General features: G+C 36.3%; 1 protein-coding gene across 1 annotated transcript in view; it reads right to left on the bottom strand.

The window, feature by feature from the left end:
- Nucleotides 1–18,750, bottom strand: part of LOC129003275 (pre-piRNA 3'-exonuclease trimmer-like) — a 242,907-nt gene that overhangs the window by 141,047 nt on the left and 83,110 nt on the right. The window contains exon 8 of the mRNA XM_054431591.1: nt 12,587–12,686. Coding sequence (XP_054287566.1) covers nt 12,587–12,686 — 100 coding nt within the window. The remainder of the gene's footprint in view (nt 1–12,586; nt 12,687–18,750) is intronic.

The following is an 18,750-nucleotide window of genomic DNA, read 5'->3' on the forward strand; positions in this document are numbered from 1 at the left end:
GTGAAGTGGTTAAGTGAAACAGTTATTTTTAGCAGCCATATCTTCCAATTTCTTGTTGATACTTGAGATTTTTAAGTCTAAATTAGGTTGATCATACCTCAAAGGCAATGTTGCTAGAATCAAGTTTGTATCTTTGGATCTTTCAAACAGACTTTGTAATTCGTTCAGGAATTGTGTTGAGCTCATGGTTTCAATGTTGTTGGAACCTGCAATTACAAGCACAGTATCCTCTTTCTGCATGTTTTTAGTAAAGGTGTCTATGTCCTCAATCTTTTGTTATTGATCTACTACTAGACGAGTCACTTTCCTGAGAGATGTCAGCACTTTTCCCCTCTGACCTATTTTTTTCTGATAGCCTTTTATCTAAGCTTTGTGATACTGCACCTTGCTGATAGATCAGGCCAAGATCTGGGGTGGTAATAATACTGTATTTATTCCCAGTTACTGTAGTTGAGGTGTTTTCAAGGGCAGGGGAATATGGGGAAACTTCTGTTGAAATGTTGATAGAAATACAGATTTTGTTAATTAATTTTCTTAATGGCTTAGTCTTTGATCTTTTTCTTATTTCTTCGTCAATTTCATTTATTGCCAATTTTAGATTATCATTAATTTTTTTCCCATTGAAGAAAATGTGCTTGTGCTCGGTGTAGCTACTCAATTCACCACACCTACACACACTAGTTTCTCTAGTTCCAAAGAAGGTCACCTTAAATATATGTGATTTTCCTTTCACTTCTATTTTATCAATGATAGCTGGCCAGTGGGGATGGCCTCTTAATTTTACAATAACCAGATCATTTGTTTGAAACTTGGATTCCATTTTGTTTTCCAAAATTATATACAAAATTAATTGATACTACAAAAATTAATTCATATATATTTATGATAGTTTGATATGCGTTGACAATTGATTGATTAAATTGTATATCAATAAAATATATTAATTCAATTCAAATATGATCCAGAAAGCATGATTCAATGATTTCAGATAAAGCATAAAATAATAATATGTCATAATAAAATTTTAGTATATTGAAACATAATTAACAAAACAAAATTTAGTGAACTCACGAATCAGACTAAACTAAAAACTAAACAAAAACATAATAATATAAACAGTCATCTGACAGATGTTATAAATGAATCATATGGTCTTATTTCTTGATACATAACACTCCTTCACCCGTCAGGTAGTCCTTGAGATATGCCGGTGGTCGACGGATCCGAACAGGTCGAGGACTCATGCTCATTGAAGTGTTTTGGGAGTTTGATCTAAAGACATGTGTCCGAACAGGTTGTGGACTCGTGCTCATGCTAGTGGAGTCTTGAATTGAACCAGAAACATTGGGATCAGATAAACCAGAAACGTTGAAACCAGCATCTTCTTGATGAGGGTTAATTGATTCTTCTATACCACTAAAGGAATTGCGAGATTGTTGCATCACTGATGGTCGCATTGGTTGTACGTCTGGTAATCTCATAATAATAGGATTGCGGACCATTGATGGTGGTTGAACTGGAGTGATATGATGTGATTCTGGTGTTCTCATCTGAATAGGATTCTGGAATATTTTGTGGAATGGTGGGTTTACTGAAGATTCAGAATTATCCAAGTGTGAGTTAGGAGATGCTTTTGATATTTCTGAGCGAGGTCTCAATTGGTCGATATGACGTCGTATTTCAATGCCGTCTTTTGTTGTCAAATGGTAGCTCAGCGGCCCGGTAATTCTAGTGACTTTAGCAGGAATCCACTTTGGTCCTCGCTGATTGTAGCTTCTTGCAAATACGGAATCATTTTCTTTAAATTTCCTCTGAGGTGACTGTTGGTAATCGAAAAGCGCTTTATCCTAGATTTTGTCTTCTTTGTCATTTGAAGAATAATCAGGGTGAACTCTGTCTAAGATGGTTCTAATACGCCTTCCGAAAAGCAGTTCACTCGGTGACATATTAGTTGAACAATTTGGCGTTATATGAGATGATATTAGGAACTGAGCCAATCTTTTTTGCCATTCTCCTAAAAGTATTCGTCGCAAAGAATTTTTTGTCGTTTGGACCATCCTTTCTGCCTGACCATTCGATGATGGATGGTAGGCCCAATTCACACCGAACGGATGTCGGGCGGAGACGTGGCACGGACGAGGCACAGACGCGGCAGTGACGTGGCGTGTTCAATTCACACCGAAGGGACGGTACAGTGGCGAGACAACCTGTATGTAGACTAGACGCTTTGGTTTTTGCTTATTTCTATTAATGTCAATGGTGTTAGTTAATTTCTGTCAACTTAATTAGTACAAACAAGGGAAATGTTCTACTTCCTCACAAAATTTGATATTAAATTCAATGTGGTCTCGCATAGTGAAGAAACAACTCACAACCTATTACAAAAACTACACACAAAAACAACTCTACACAACCAGGTTGGTAAGTACAAGCACACTATACACATGAAGGTTGGTAAGTACAGTACAATATTTGCAGTCCGAACAACGGGCGCGCTACGGACATGCCACTTCCGATACGCCACGAGGGACGCCGAAGCGACGTGGCGGTGGCGGGAGGGCGGCCGCCCGCGCCACGTCACTTGTGTGTGCATTGACCAATTTGTTTACATGGGGAGGCGAGGAACGGACATATGTCCTCGCCACGTCCGTGCCACGTCTCCGCCCGACGTCCGTTCGGTGTGAATTGGGCCGTATGGTGCAACCACGTCGTGGCGGATGCCTTTGCTTTCATTAAACGATCTAAATTCTTGTGAAGTGAAAGCCGACCCGTTATCAAATACTATTGTGTCTGGAACACCATGTGTTGCAAAAAGGCTTCTGAGAACCTTTATAGTCGATCTTGAATCTGTAGAAGGCACCAAAACTACTTCTAACCATTTACTGAAAGAATCGACAACAATCAAAAACAACTTGTTTTGGAAAGGCCCAGCGAAATTAATGTGGAGACGAGACCAGGGTTGTTTTGTTTTCTCCCAGGGAAGAACTGTTGCTCTTGGAGGGTTGTGACGACTTTGTTGACATGCTTGACAAGAATTCACCATGTTTTCTATGTCTTGATCAAGTTTTGGCCACCAGAAATAGCTTCGGGCCAACGCCTTTGTTCGCACAATGCCCTCATGTCCCATGTGTAGAAGCTTCAGAGCTTGTTGCCTGAGAGTAGATGGAATGATCACCCTAGTTCTCCAAAGTAAACATTGTTTGTATTGAGAAATTGAGTTTTGACGAGAAATGAAAGGCGTAAGGTTGAGATCTGAGTTATGAGTTGGCCAGCCACGTTGAGTCCATAATATTACTTTTGATAGAAGTGGATCCTTTTCTGTTTCTTTTTTTTTATATTAGCAGTAATTGGTTTAACCTCGTCGGATTCAATGTATAACACATCATTCAAGACTTCATTTATCTCTTGATCTACCCCATTGGAGGAACATGGAAGACGACTCGAACCATCAGCGTTCGGAATAGAAATACTAGGTTTGTATACAAGATCAAAGTCATATCCATTTAAAAGGATACTCCAGCGAATCATTCAAGGTGACAGTGTGTTTGGTGTTTGTTTATCCACAGTGAAAAGACCCAGAAGTGGCTTATGATCTGTTCTAATTTCAAAATGCCTCCCATATAAATAATTGTGAAATTTTTTAACCCCTCCAATGATGGAAAGTGCTTCCCTATCTACTTGAGCATATCTTTGTTCTGACTGACTCATTGTCCTGGAATAAAACACAATTGGAACTTCCTTTTCTCCTCGAACCTGACTAAGCACACAACCAATACCATAAGGAGATGCATCACAAGTTAGTATAAGATGGCTGGAGGGATTGTAATGAGCCAGTATACTATCGGAAGAAAGGAGTTTCTTTGAAGCATTGAAAGCAATTTTATGTTTTTCCTCCCACCGCCATTTAACATTTTTGTCCAATAAGCGATGTAAAGGTTCTGCAACATTGGCTTTGTTGGGTAAGAAACAGTGATAGAAATTGAGTAACCCTAAAAATGCCTGTAGTTGTTCCTTGTTAGTCGGCTCAGGAGCATCTTGGATGGATTTGACTTTGATCCCAAAGAGCTACGCTCAATAATAATATGTCATAGTTCCAGTTTAAAGCAGATAAACTTGCAGTTGTAAACTGTAGATAAAGAACCTGGCTTGTTGAGCTTCAGCTGCTTCCTTATCTGAATATATCCAAAGGTCAACTTCTGCTGTGTCACTCACTGGAGTCTTATCTCTAGTCCACTATTATCTTGAAAATGGGCAGAAACTTGAAATTTTATCAGAAAAACCTTTATTATATACAACCGGTTGCTCAAAATAAAAAACTGGTTTCCGAATATTGTACATAACTAAAATGTGAATATTTACATATAAAACTTGAATAGTAAAACCAAAAATTTCCCGGTAAATTTTATAAAAAACTGAGGAACACAAGTGATACAGGTCAAGTAGTAATCAGGGGCTCACTCCCCACTCTCATGTACATTGATCGACCACATATTCTCAAACGATAATGAAAACCTCAGGAGCGATGTCATAAAATCTTGTCTGTCCGACCACTATGCTCAATCAATTTTGATCAACACTAACTTGCCTACTGATCGTTCAGGAGCGAAATTTACGTACGCTAGGAGTTTTAATTCCACCAATATAGAGACCTTTAAACACTGCCTTCAGCTAGAGAACTGGGGAGATCTGTACGAAGCTGAGAATATTGATAGAAAGTTTAATGCTTTCAATAGTACATTAAGTTATCATTTTGACATTGCATTTCCAAAAAGAATTAAAAAGCTCGATTCAAAAAACAAAAGACGAATTTCATTTTCAGCTGAACTTTTAACCCTCCGAGTGTTATTTGTCGATGCGTCAACACATAACACACTTTGTGTAGTGTTTTGTGTCGATGCACCGACTCACAAACACTGTTTACGGCGAAGGCTCTATGACTGACAAAATCGGATTGAACTGGATCGAGTTAGGTATAGTTTTATTTGTCAGATTCAGAGCTTTCTCCGGAGGTCTGTCTCTAAGCGCTTTTCATTTTAGTTCCAAAAATATTGTAGCAGACAGCTGACGTGCGTATTTGTAAACAGCTTGGTTAACCTCGCACCGATGACTGATGTGTTTTATTACGTTTATCATTGTTTTAAGTGTTAAAAATCAAAAGTAGTGATATACGTGGTGCATTATAAGAAGATTTAAGTTATTTTGAAGGGCTGGTTGATGATCCTGAAGAAGTAGGTAGTGATATTGATGTAAATTATCAGCCAGATTCTTAGCTATGGTTAGGCTATGCATTCTTAGCTAAACGCTATGTACTGAAATCTGTTTCTTGCCCATAACTTATTTATTTGCAAATCTACTTCCTTATATTATTATATATTTGTAATCCTCATAAAATTTAGAACAAAGTGGCTATTTTCAAATATTTATAGGCCTATAATTTATACAATTTCATTGAGCGCAAACTTATTTTTTTTTTGAAAATTTTCCATAGTATTTTTTTTTACCTAAAAAATTTTGTTTAAACAAATGTTCCTTATGTTTTATAGATAACTAGCTGGCCCGACAGACGTCGTCCTGTCCTATTGTGGTTTTATGTCACATGGCTCGTTCATTTTCAAGATGAGCTAGTTCGCATGGCTCAATCACGTCCTGGTTGAAGTTCGTTCGCTACGCTCACTCACCTTTAGGTTGGAGCTCGTTCGCTGCGCTCACTTGCCTTCAGGTTAGCTCGTTCACTACGCTAACTCGCCTCCAGGTTGAAGTTCGTTCGCTACGCTCACTCACCTTTTGGTTGCAAATTAGCTGTTCTCATAAATTAAAAATAAATATAGTGCTGCACCCTGTTGGTAAACCTATTAACTTTTTAATGCTATTGAACATCACAGAATCAAATTGTTTAGTTGCACCAGCTGTTAAGATTCTTTAATTCCATTTAAATATGAGTACTCATAAGGTTAACATGGGAAACTCCAGAGCCACTGGGGCGGAGCCCTATTGACAGATCTGCACCAAACTTCACACAAACCATCCTTGAATAATACTTAATAATGCCTGAAAGTTTCATTACAATCTGTCGAGCGATTTTGGAGTCCATAAAGGACAAACATACAAATATACAAACATACATTGGATTTTATATATATAGATATTGAAGCCCATGATTTTCCAAACAAAATGGTATATAGAACAGTATAATTAACATTGTTTTCAAGCTTCTCAGATCCGTTTTAATAAAACCTTGCAAATGAGCAAAAAATAGGCAGACATTAAGGCCAAAACAAGGGACACTCGGAGGGTTAAAGCTAAAAGAAAAATGTCTTTTATACTATGAGAAGACAAAGCACCTCAACTCTGATAACGTTCTAAGACAATACCATCTGAGATTAAAAAATGAATATAGAAAACTAATTAGAGAATTAAAGACAAAAATGGTAATTGACGAGATTGAAGAATCAGACAGTAAAACTAAAGGTATTTGGAAAGTAATAAATGAAAACAGACCAAGAAAAAAGAAGGCAATGGATAGTATTTGTATTAAGGATAACAGTGGTGTAACCATTACTAATCCCAATGAAGTGTGCAACAGATTTAACAGTTTTTTTGCTGAAGTTGGTAGCTATAACAACAAAGGTGCGAGAAATCCTCCTAACTCCTGCAATTTAAACAATAGAAATATAATATCGTCATTTTTCTTGAAACCAGTGACTGAAGAAGAAATCAAAAGCATTATCAGTGAGCTAAAGAATAATAGATCCTCAGGAGTTGATGAAATATCTCCGAAACTACTGAAAACCATTTCAGGTCTGATCTCATCACCACTCTGTCACATGATTAACTGCTCCTTCGTTGAGGGAAAATTCCCTTCCAATCTAAAACTGTCAATAGTAAGACCCGTTTTCAAGAAAGGGGACAAAACCAGCTGCAATAACTACAGGCCTATTAGTTTAATATCAACCTTTAGTAAAGTATTTGAGAAAGCAGTGGTTAATAGATTATGGAGTTTCCTAGAGTCCCAAAACATCCTATATGAAAACCAGCACGGATTTGTAAAAAACAGATCGACAACCAGTGCCATGCTTGGTCTCATAAACAGAGTGGTGAGGGATATGGATTCACGTCAGAAAGTAGCAGGGATGTTCTTTGATTTTAGCAAAGCATTTGACCTCGTGAACCATGATATACTATTGAGAAAAATGAATGATCTGGGCATTAGAGGAGTAGCTCATGCTTGGTTTTCTTCGTAGCTGAAAGACAGGCGAAAATTTGTTATGATACCAGCTGTAAATAAAAGTGGCTCCTCGCAGAACCAATCCTCTTCAGAAGTCCCAGTCAGGAGAGGTGTGCCCCAGGGTTCCGTCTTGGGTCCGATTCTCTTCCTCATCTTCATAAATGATGTTCCATCCAGCTTGAATCTTGCAAACATATGCCTTTTTGCCGATGACACTTCTATCACCATTTCAAATCCCAGTATTCAGGCCTTAGAACAGACCCTATTACTTGAATCCAACAGCCTGCTTCATTGGTGTGAGGATAATGAACTAATCTTGAATGCGAACAAAATCACACTCCTTTAATTTAGCATTTCTCAGCATCACACATCCACTGACATAAACGTTCTTCTTGATGATACCACTATTTGTCCCTCCCCAGATGTAAAGTTCATTAAACTGTTTTTTCCCTTCACCGTCGTCAATCCTGCAAAGATGTCTTCAGATCACATAAAGTTCTAACTTTCCCTTCCATTTACATTTTAGAAACATTATCATTTATCAAGAAAAATCAATCATCATATAGCTATCCAAGTATCCATAGTTATCGTCTCCGCATCAATTTCAATCTTTCAGTACCACGACACTCAACCACTTTCTTTCAGGAAAATTTCCACTTCAATGCAGTAAAACTTTTTAATGACCTCCCTCTCCCTTTGAAAGCCGAACAGAACATCGGAAAATTCAGGAAATTAGTTAAGTCCATGTTGATAAATAAGGTCTGCTACAGCGTCCGGGAATTTGCTGGTAGTCTTTAACCTTATCTATATAAATAAAATTAAAGTTTTGTCTGTACATTGCTCAGAATCATACAATTTTAGGTTATTTTTACGTTTTATACATTAAAGAAGCCGAAACAAGTCTCATCTAAATTTCTGTCTGTCTGTCTGTAACACTCAAGATGGCATTTTACGCAATCTTCTCCAGGAAAATGAGAGTACCTATCAAGATCCAAGTCATTTTTTTAATGTATTCACTCGATTGTTGAGAGTGTCTTTAGCCATTAAAATATGGCCTCACTACTTAGTAAATAAAATTACGGACGTTCAAAAATGCAGTTTTGTGCGATTTTTGTCAAGTTTTCGTCCAATTTTTATCACATAATGATCTATGAAATAGCGAACAGCTGTTCGGATCAAGATTATTTTTTCTAGCTGTCACTTATATGTTTACAAATGTTGTTTACAAATACCGCAACCATTTCCAATCACGTTTTGGAGGCAAATCCCACCCAAGTGAGATTAAAAACGCTTTTCTTACATAACGGATTTAATTAATCGCAAGTGGAATAATATAGTGTAACCTTAATTAAAATTAAATAAAAAAAGTATATAAATAAAATAAGTATATAAATCCTACTAATATTATAAATGAGAACGTTTGGATGTATGGATGTATGTTTGTGACAAGTAAACGCGAAAAATACTGGTCGGATTGGGCTGAAATTTGGCATGATAATAGCTATCATTCCCGATTAACATATAACTTAGACGCACTCTTAACGCAAAAGTCCTTTCGGGCTCCGCCCCAGTGGCTCAGGAGTTTCCCATGATAACCTTATGAGTAATCATAAAAAGGAATAAAATAATTTTGTCAGCTGTTTCAAATACACAAGTTGGTTCTATGAAATTGAATAGCATTAACAAGCTATAAGGTTTACCAACAGAGTGTAACAATTTTATACAACAAATGTAAAGATCAAAATTTTTCTATTTTGTGTCCTCTTCCCATTGCAAAGCACGGGTACAACAGCTAGTTAAACGTAAAAGAAAACAATTTGTATATAATGTATTTAGTAGTTAATTAATTTCATAATAAATGTAATCTCTTGACTTGGCCAATGCAATGTATTGTTAATCTGGTTTAATAAAGGACTTTGACTTTGATATAAACAAAGATTTGAACGAATAGTGTTTTTTACCTTTGGGAACATCAAAATTAAAAAGTAAATCAGTCAGCGTGCTCTACGGAGTAATAGCTACTTCCATTAGGACCTTGAGCACAATATATTTTTCATTACTGCAGTCACAAATCTTACAGAAAATCTATTTATAGAGCAACGACAAAAACCAATTTAGATTCTATTCTTATTAAACAAAAAAAGGCTATTCATGTAATGTTGAAACTGCAAAAATAGTTTCAGCTAGAAGATATCTTACAGCATAGCAAATCGGAACAGTACATAATCTGTATATTTTTAACACCCGTCTATGCAAAACAAATTCAATATCATCCACTTCATAAGCAATTCTGGTGACTATAACACTAGATTCACAATTAACTTACCAGCTTTTATAAAGAGGGAAGAAAATTTAAATAAATTTAAAAGAATGCTTAAAATTTGGATTTTAAAATCCCATTTCTATTTTATTCCTCAGAAGGCTTATTTTAAACAAAAAATGAATTAGTTTTCGTAGGCCCACATCATTAAAATTTGAATTCCATAAACAATATTAGGGGAACGGTTTGAAACGTTCCCTACCGACCATCACACTCCTCTGTAACTGAGGGATGAGTATAGTTGGTAGCTAATGTGTTAACACGTTCCCTAGCAACCATCACACTCCTCTGTAACTGAGGGATGAGTATAGTTGGTAGCTAATGTGTTAATACGTTCCCTACCGACCGTCACACTCCTCTGTAACTGAGGGATGAGTATAGTTGGTAGCTAATGTGTTAACACGTTCCCTAGCAACCATCACACTCCTCTGTAACTGAGGGATGAGTATAGTTGGTAGCTAATGTGTTAACACGTTCCCTAGCAACCATTACACTCCTCTGTAACTGAGGGATGAGTATAGTTGGTAGCTAATGTGTTAACACGTTCCCTAGCAACCATTACACTCCTCTGTAACTGAGGGATGAGTATAGTTGGTAGCTAATGTGTTAACACGTTCCCTAGCAACCATCACACTCCTCTGTAACTGAGGGATGAGTATAGTTGGTAGCTAATGTGTTAACACGTTCCCTAGCAACCATTACACTCCTCTGTAACTGAGGGATGAGTATAGTTGGTAGCTAATGTGTTAACACGTTCCCTAGCAACCATTACACTCCTCTGTAACTGAGGGATGAGTATAGTTGGTAGCTAATGTGTTAACACGTTCCCTAGCAACCATCACACTCCTCTGTAACTGAGGGATGAGTATAGTTGGTAGCTAATGTGTTAACACGTTCCCTAGCAACCATTACACTCCTCTGTAACTGAGGGATGAGTATAGTTGGTAGCTAATGTGTTAACACGTTCCCTAGCAACCATCACACTCCTCTGTAACTGAGGGATGAGTATAGTTGGTAGCTAATGTGTTAACACGTTCCCTAGCAACCATTACACTCCTCTGTAACTGAGGGATGAGTATAGTTGGTAGCTAATGTGTTAACACGTTCCCTAGCAACCATTACACTCCTCTGTAACTGAGGGATGAGTATAGTTGGTAGCTAATGTGTTAACACGTTCCCTAGCAACCATCACACTCCTCTGTAACTGAGGGATGAGTATAGTTGGTAGCTAATGTGTTAACACGTTCCCTAGCAACCATTACACTCCTCTGTAACTGAGGGATGAGTATAGTTGGTAGCTAATGTGTTAACACGTTCCCTAGCAACCATTACACTCCTCTGTAACTGAGGGATGAGTATAGTTGGTAGCTAATGTGTTAACACGTTCCCTAGCAACCATCACACTCCTCTGTAACTGAGGGATGAGTATAGTTGGTAGCTAATGTGTTAACACGTTCCCTAGCAACCATTACACTCCTCTGTAACTGAGAGATGAGTATAGTTGGTAGCTAATGTGTTAACACGTTCCCTACCGACCATCACACTCCTCTGTAACTGAGGGATGAGTATAGTTGGTAGCTAATGTGTTAACACGTTCCCTAGCAACCATCACACTCCTCTGTAACTGAGGGATGAGTATAGTTGGTAGCTAATGTGTTAACACGTTCCCTAGCAACCATCACACTCCTCTGTAACTGAGGGATGAGTATAGTTGGTAGCTAATGTGTTAACACGTTCCCTAGCAACCATTACACTCCTCTGTAACTGAGGGATGAGTATAGTTGGTAGCTAATGTGTTAACACGTTCCCTAGCACACACTCCTCTGTAACTGAGGGATGAGTATAGTTGGTAGCTAATGTGTTAACACGTTCCTTACCGACCGTCACACTCCTCTGTAACTGAAGGATGAGTATAGTTGGTAGCTAATGTGTTAACACGTCCCCTACCGACCGTCACACTCCTCTGTAACTGAGGGATGAGTATAGTTGGTAGCTAATGTGTTAACACGTTTCCTACCGACTGTCACACTCCTCTGGAACTGAGGAATGAGTATAGTTGGTAGCTTAAGTGTCAAGTTTACACCATGTTTAAGAATACTTTTAGTAATTTTAAATTTATTTTAGTCTAGAAAATAAATTTATATGAGCATTTTGTATATTTGTATAGATTTATTTAAAGCCTGTAAGTAATTTGACTCTAGTCAATACATGTCCTTTGTGTAAAATTAATAAAATGATTTGATTTGACTAAGAAACATTTGCTAAAAAGAGATAATACAATTTTTTTATGAAAAAAACCAGTATATAAGAACTTTTACACATTTCGTTTCAAATCTTTTGTTTATTTAAAAAACATATTGACAATTTCTGCTTTTGTTCACCCTTGAGAGGTGACTTTTGCTTATTATTAGAAGTCCTAGTATCTCGCTTGCATTTTTCTAGAGGCTTCAGGCTTCACCTAATTTCACATTCTTTTATCCTTTAAAACCCCTTACATCCAGTCAGATTGTTAAGAGTCATGTGACACGGAAGCTGCCACCATGTGTAGCCTCTCGCGACTGTGATTTCCATAGTTTAGTTCTGTGTGTCATCTCTTCTTTTTTTGTTTTTATTTGTATACTTGTTATAGTATAGTAAGAGTATAAAATATGGTAATGTTATTATTCTAAACTGTGTTATGTAGGCCTACATATTCACACTGTTTTTATATAATTTAATTACACAAGAACAATTTTGAGAGTCATTTTTTGTGTTTTGAATCAATGATTCCCAAAAATGGTTAAATATTATGTAAGGTGTGTGTGGTGATGGTACACTTTTAACCTATGAATAAATATACAAATATATGAGGCTACATTAGATAATCATAAAATCATCAACACAAGCCTATTATGCAGCAGAAGGTTGATATTCCTGTAGCAGAGTCAACAAGGTCAATTGACATTTTGTATACAATTTTCCCTTTGACATTGCTTGGAAAGTGAGGTTAAAAGTAAAAATAAATGTCATCATCCAAATATTAATAAACACAAGACACTTACTCGCCAAGTCTTCGAATTGCTAGATAGTGAGCCATTCGGATAAAACAGTGTCCAGACATGAATGCATCCCAGGCCGCCTCATGAAGGTGACTCTCCACATCTGGAACATCCATGGTAGTGTGATCGATCAGTTGTTTACAAAGAAAATTCATAGAATAGCTCGAACACAATTTATAAAAAGCTTTTTGCTGACGAAACAGATAATAATGGCACTGTTTCACAATCATAAAATTTACAAACACTGTCAAGCCTTCCCAAACTTAATCATCATATTTATGATATGTGAGTAATATGAAAACTAAATGAAATAAAACAGAGTTTAAATATATCAATAAGATCCAGGCCTTTTTCAACAATAATTTGGATGTTATGAGATCTGTCCTGTCTATTAGAAAGGCAGCATGTTTAGGCAACATATTCCCTGAACATGATTTTAGCTGGGAGTGGCAATAGATTGATATACAGGGTGGTAAAAAAGTCCCAGGGCAGTTAAATATTTTTAAGAATAATTTAGATAGAGCTACAATACTTGGTACAAAGTTACAGGGCATAAAACTCTATTTTAACACATATTCAGTGATCCAATAACTCTTCAGGGGGACGGCCCGCAAGGAGTCGGAAAAAAATCTTAAATGGAAGCATAGGTCAATATGCACATCAAATTAAAGGTCTTTTTTAGTAAAATACAATGCTGCAAACCGCACTTCAAAAGGTTGATCCTGCGCAAAATGGCAGATGTTCAAAGATTTCTTAACCCTTAACGACTCAGGCCATTTTTTACTCAGGCATTCTTTTGAGCTTGAATTAACGGCATCGTAATCTACTAGTGAAGACCTTTAATTTGATGTGCATATCGACCTATGCTTACGTTAACAATTTTCTTCCGATTCCTAGGGCTGTGCCCCATGAGGAGTAAGCGTATAATAGCAATGTAAATTAAATGAAACTTTAAACAACTGTCATTTTGCGCAGGATCAACCTTTTGAAGTGCGGTTTGCGGCATTGTATTCTACTAAAAAAGACCTTTAATTTGATGTGCATATTGACCTATGCTTCCATTTAAAATTTTCTTCCGACTCCTTGTGTTCGTCCCCTTGAAGAGTTATTGGATCACTGAATATGTGTTAAAATAGAGTTTTGTGCCCTGTAACTTTGTAACAAGTATTGTAGCTTTAGCTGCATTATTTTTTTAAATATTTAACTGTCCTGGGACTTTTTTACCACCCTGTATAGCTGGTTCTACTTGAATAGCTAACATAATTTATGAGCTCTTCCTTCTTGGGCTGAATCCCTGGCTTGTGTGGTTAAACAAATAACGATATGACGAGGAATCAATACAGGTGGTAATGTTTACAAAAGGGGTCAGTGGAAGAAGGCGGTATGTTACAGAAAGTAAGTTTTAAAATATTTGGCATTAAAGTTTGTAACTGGGACTAAATTTTTTATATTTTTATTTGAGGTTTGAAATATATACAGGGTAATTGGTATCCAACAGCTGGATTTTTACACGGATCTCGTTCCGACACATTTGTAGGTATTGGTGTGTCTGTGTGTCTGTATTCACCGAATAGTGGCATCCTTCACAGGCACACGGCTGTACTGTGGCACCTTGAAAAATTGTGGCACCTTTTTTCAGGGTGCCACAGTTAATTCGATCATTTTTGGGGTTTTCCAGCATTATTACGTCGTTTAAACATCACATGCCACAATTGAGTATTTTTCATCTCTCCAATGTGTGTTTAAGTAGCGCAGGCACACGCCGAATTGTGGAACACGAAACCATGCCAGCAGCTAGCGCGCCTCGCGTCGTCCACCGGAACTACAACTTCCTTAATGCTACGTTGCCAATTCTCGCGCCAGCCTACACTCTAGTTTTAATTGTGGCACCATGCCGCAATTCAGTATATATCAACAGTGTGTGTACAGGATGCCACTTAATGAGTTGTAGCGCTTGAGCAGTGTGTAGAACAGTGCAACAAGCAACGAATAAACTAATAATACTGTACTGCCACGTACTATAAAACAATTTAAGTACCATAAATAATATACTTTTGCTCCGAGGGGTGAACGATGTTTTACATTACAAATAATTTGTGTAGTAAATAATTATTTAAATTGTTTTTATGCCACCATTTAAAATTTATATTTTTATTTACAAACATAAGTTGGTAACGTAGTTACTTTGTATCAATTGCATTTTTACATTGAAACAATAACAATGGTTTAGGTTAGAACACTATATAAATTGCCCTATGCTACAATTTTTTATCTTACAAACTATTTCATGCTGATACTTCTATTTTATTAACATTCTAGTCATGTTGACAAAATATTTTACAATTACATTGATGAATCACACAGTAAAGGTAGATTTCGATGCATCATTGCTGAAAGTTATGTTTTGCTTCTCACTCTCCGAGTATTCCAAAGACATCTAATATTTCAATCCATGTTCAATGTTATATGAGGTAAACATATAACTGAATCAATAAAAGTACTTAAATTAAAATACATATTATTATCAACATGCATAAACTAGTTCAGATTATACTAGAGGACCCATGCTGCTCCGCAGCGTTAAAATAATTATTATATCCGAGAAATAATCAAATTTATAATTTTTTATTGAGTAATACGGTATCTTGAGCTTAACTGATTCAAACAATCAATAGCTCAATTTAAATCCTATAATTTACTGATTATTTTGTGTCTAAAACATATATAGAAAAACAGGAACAATACTGGAGCTATTGATTTTTAACCATATTAAAACATTATGAAAAATAATTTTTATATTGGTTATTCACCTTGCATTTGCTTGAAACTCGTCGGATTTGAATAACTTAAATGAAAGCCAGTATTTAACTGAAGGTTCTTAGACTAAAATATATGGGATTATAAATCTATAACTGGTAAAGGTACATCTTAATTTGAAGTAAGAAATATAAAATAAATCAAATTATGTGTTCTGGTCGTGTAATACTGTAGGTAAATATTTGTAGATGATTGATGGCAAATTTGTGCGTGCATACCTTCAATTCGAGACCTCAATCATGAAAATCGGTCGGGTAGAAGAGCCAAACGAACTCGGCAAAGAAAAACCAAATTTAACTCTCATAAGAAATACATGGGGAGCAAATTTCGTTTACGTATAAACCGAGTAATACTATAGATAATTATATGCCGATACTTGATGGCAAATTTGTGCGTGCATACCTTCAATTTGAGACCTCAATCATGAAAATCAGTCGGGTAGAAGAGCCCATCGAACTCGGCAAAGAAAAGCCAAATTTAACTCCCATAAGAAATACATGGGGAGCAAATTTCGTTTACGTATAAACTGAGTGGGATTATAGATAAATATATGCCGATGCTTGATGGCAAATCTGTGCGTGCATACCTTCAATTTCAGACCTCAATCATGAAAATCGGTCGGGTAGAAGAGCCAAACGAACTCGGCAAAGAAAAACAAAATTTTACTCCCATAATAAATACATGGGGAGCAAATTTCGATTACGTATAAACCGAGTAATACTATAGATAATTTATATGTCGATGCTTGATGGCAAATCTGTGCGTGCATACCTTCAATTTGAGACCTGAATCATGAAAATCGGTCGGGTAGAAGAGCCAAACGAACTCGGAAAAGAAAAACCAAATTTTTTTAATATATAAGATATCATCTCACAATCATATTTGCAAAACCTACTGTGGTGTTTTAACCAGTCCCCACTAACAAAATCATAAAATGAAAGGTCCTAAAGAGGTTAACTTTGAGTCATAACAAGAGTAGTTTAAAAGTTGTAACCGTGATACTGTAAATAATTTTATATCGTTTGATATTATACAATAGTTTTACAATTTTGTCAATCTATCTGTTACTTTAAGTTTAAATATAAATGTATTTTTTTTATTCAACGTTTTGTTTTGTAGAACCTTTAGTATTCTCAACTTTATTAATAATAAACCTATTTCAACATACAATATCAATTTTAGGAAATTCCTTGTAGGTATGGTTGGAAATATATTGGCATACGTAAAGTTTGTGTAATGTTTTTTAAAAACACAATGTGTTATATTTTACTTTATTTATTATATATTTAATATGTTTCTACTTCTTGAAATTCTCAGTTAACTGGGAGGCGGAGCAAACATTTTGTTCTAAAATGAACTTGGAAATTCTAAACAATCTTTTTTTCTGTTGGTTTACTTAGGGGCGGTTTGGGAGCTCGAGCCCAGTTAGTACACGCCTAGTGTTGGGCGCGCCTAACTTTAGTCTCCGGACCAGAAACCAGGCTTGGGAGCTCGCGCCTAAGTTGAAATGGTCGTAGATCAAGTATAGTCGCGCCTAAGTTGCAGCGCGGCTAGATGGACAGGGAATCGCGGGGAATTCAGGTTTTGACGTTGGCAACGGCCATTGCAGAACCCGTTACCGTTGACAACAACAAAAGATGAACACTTATTGAAGATGGATACAATTTTATCTTGGTATATCAATGGTAGCTAATTAGTAGACTATGGTGTATGTTTCTGCATTGTACTATTGCAAAAATGTAGTTTTGTAAGATCGTTGTTTTACATCCCAATGACTGAAGAACCATAATTGTTTATATTAAATTCTTTTAAGATCTAACTTTATTTTCACTTTACGATTTATAATTATTTAATCAGTTGTCTTTAAGTACTACTAGTTGTCTTTTAAGTACTACATCTTATAAATACGTACAGAGCAACATAGGATTAACATTGGAAACTCGGTTTCATGCAATAAAAAGCTTCAAAATTAAACAGTAATTTCCCAGTATAATATAGGGGTATTGACAACAAAAATAATAAAAAGTAATTGCGGAGGTTATGATTGTGTGAAGCCAAAGTAAATGTAAAAAAAATCTTTTAAATACAGTACTTAGAAAAAATTGTTGTCAATTTAAAATCTTTTTTTACATGACACTGTTTTATCTAATTTTCCTAGGGATTAATTTATCCTAATAATTGATATTTTATCCTAATTTTTATCTATTTTAGATAAAATTTCTTTTATCTAATTTTCAAAAACACTGTTCGTTCAAAATTTTATATATGTATACTATACATTATATATAGGCTATACATTGTATAGCCTATATATAATGTATTATATAGACGCCCATAAACGTGATAACTTGAGTAATTTTTGTCTGATTTTGATCAAATTTGGCATGAAAGTGTAGGCGCGATTCTCCTTAATGAGTTCGCGAACCATCATGATCAGACCAAGGGAACCCGGAGTTGTATAGGATAAAAATAGTTTTTTTCTCAATTTTAACCCCTATAACATAAATCATTGTCTTTAAAATATTTTAAAGAGTAATTTAAAGAGTAAAGAGTATTTTAAAGAGTATAAAAAACTAATTAATATCTTAAAATGTTTTGTACGGTTATTGACTACAGAGACTATTGGTAAAATTGTAAATTTTAAATTCCCATGTGATTCTTATGGAGAATAAGATGGTGTAATGGCTTTTGAACCTACCGAAATACTAAAGGTTATGGTAAAAACTCATTTCCCTGGTTGTATTGTTTCTGAAGTGCAGCAGGAGGAGGTGAGTCCAGAGCGGCCTAACCTGGGCCGTCGTGCCACTCATTCTATGTGGAGCACTGCTTGCCGCATAGTCACCTTCAGCAAGGTAAGATGGGCTGTTGGCTTATTACGACCCTTCAAATCGCCGGGTCCTGATGAGGTAAGACCTGTTTGTTTGCAGGAGGGTCTTGATACAATTATACACCCACTCTGTAAACTTTTCAGAGCCAGCTTAGCCTTAGGACACATTCCCTTAGGGTGGTGTAATTCGCGCATCGCATTTATTCCTAAACCAGGAAGGGATAGTTACACTGACCCTAAGTCATTTAGACCCATTTCTCTATCTTCTTTCTTTCTTAAGATCCTAGAAAAGTTGGTCTCAAGATATATGATGGATACAGCTCTTAGGACACATCCTTTACATATTAATCAGCATGCGTATGTCTCAGGAAGATCATGCGAGACTGCGTTGCACCAACTTGTAAGCAAGATTGAGAAAGCTCTAGAGAGCAGTGAAGTGGCCCTGGGTGCCTTTCTCGATATTCAAGGTGCTTTTGACAACACTGGTACTCCAGCGATTCTTAATGCGGTGAGAGCAAGAGGT

Source organism: Macrosteles quadrilineatus, unplaced genomic scaffold (assembly GCF_028750875.1).
Source record: "Macrosteles quadrilineatus isolate MER2022 unplaced genomic scaffold, UCM_ALF_1.0 Scaffold_1__1_contigs__length_201487025, whole genome shotgun sequence".
Classification (NCBI taxonomy): domain Eukaryota; kingdom Metazoa; phylum Arthropoda; class Insecta; order Hemiptera; family Cicadellidae; genus Macrosteles; species Macrosteles quadrilineatus.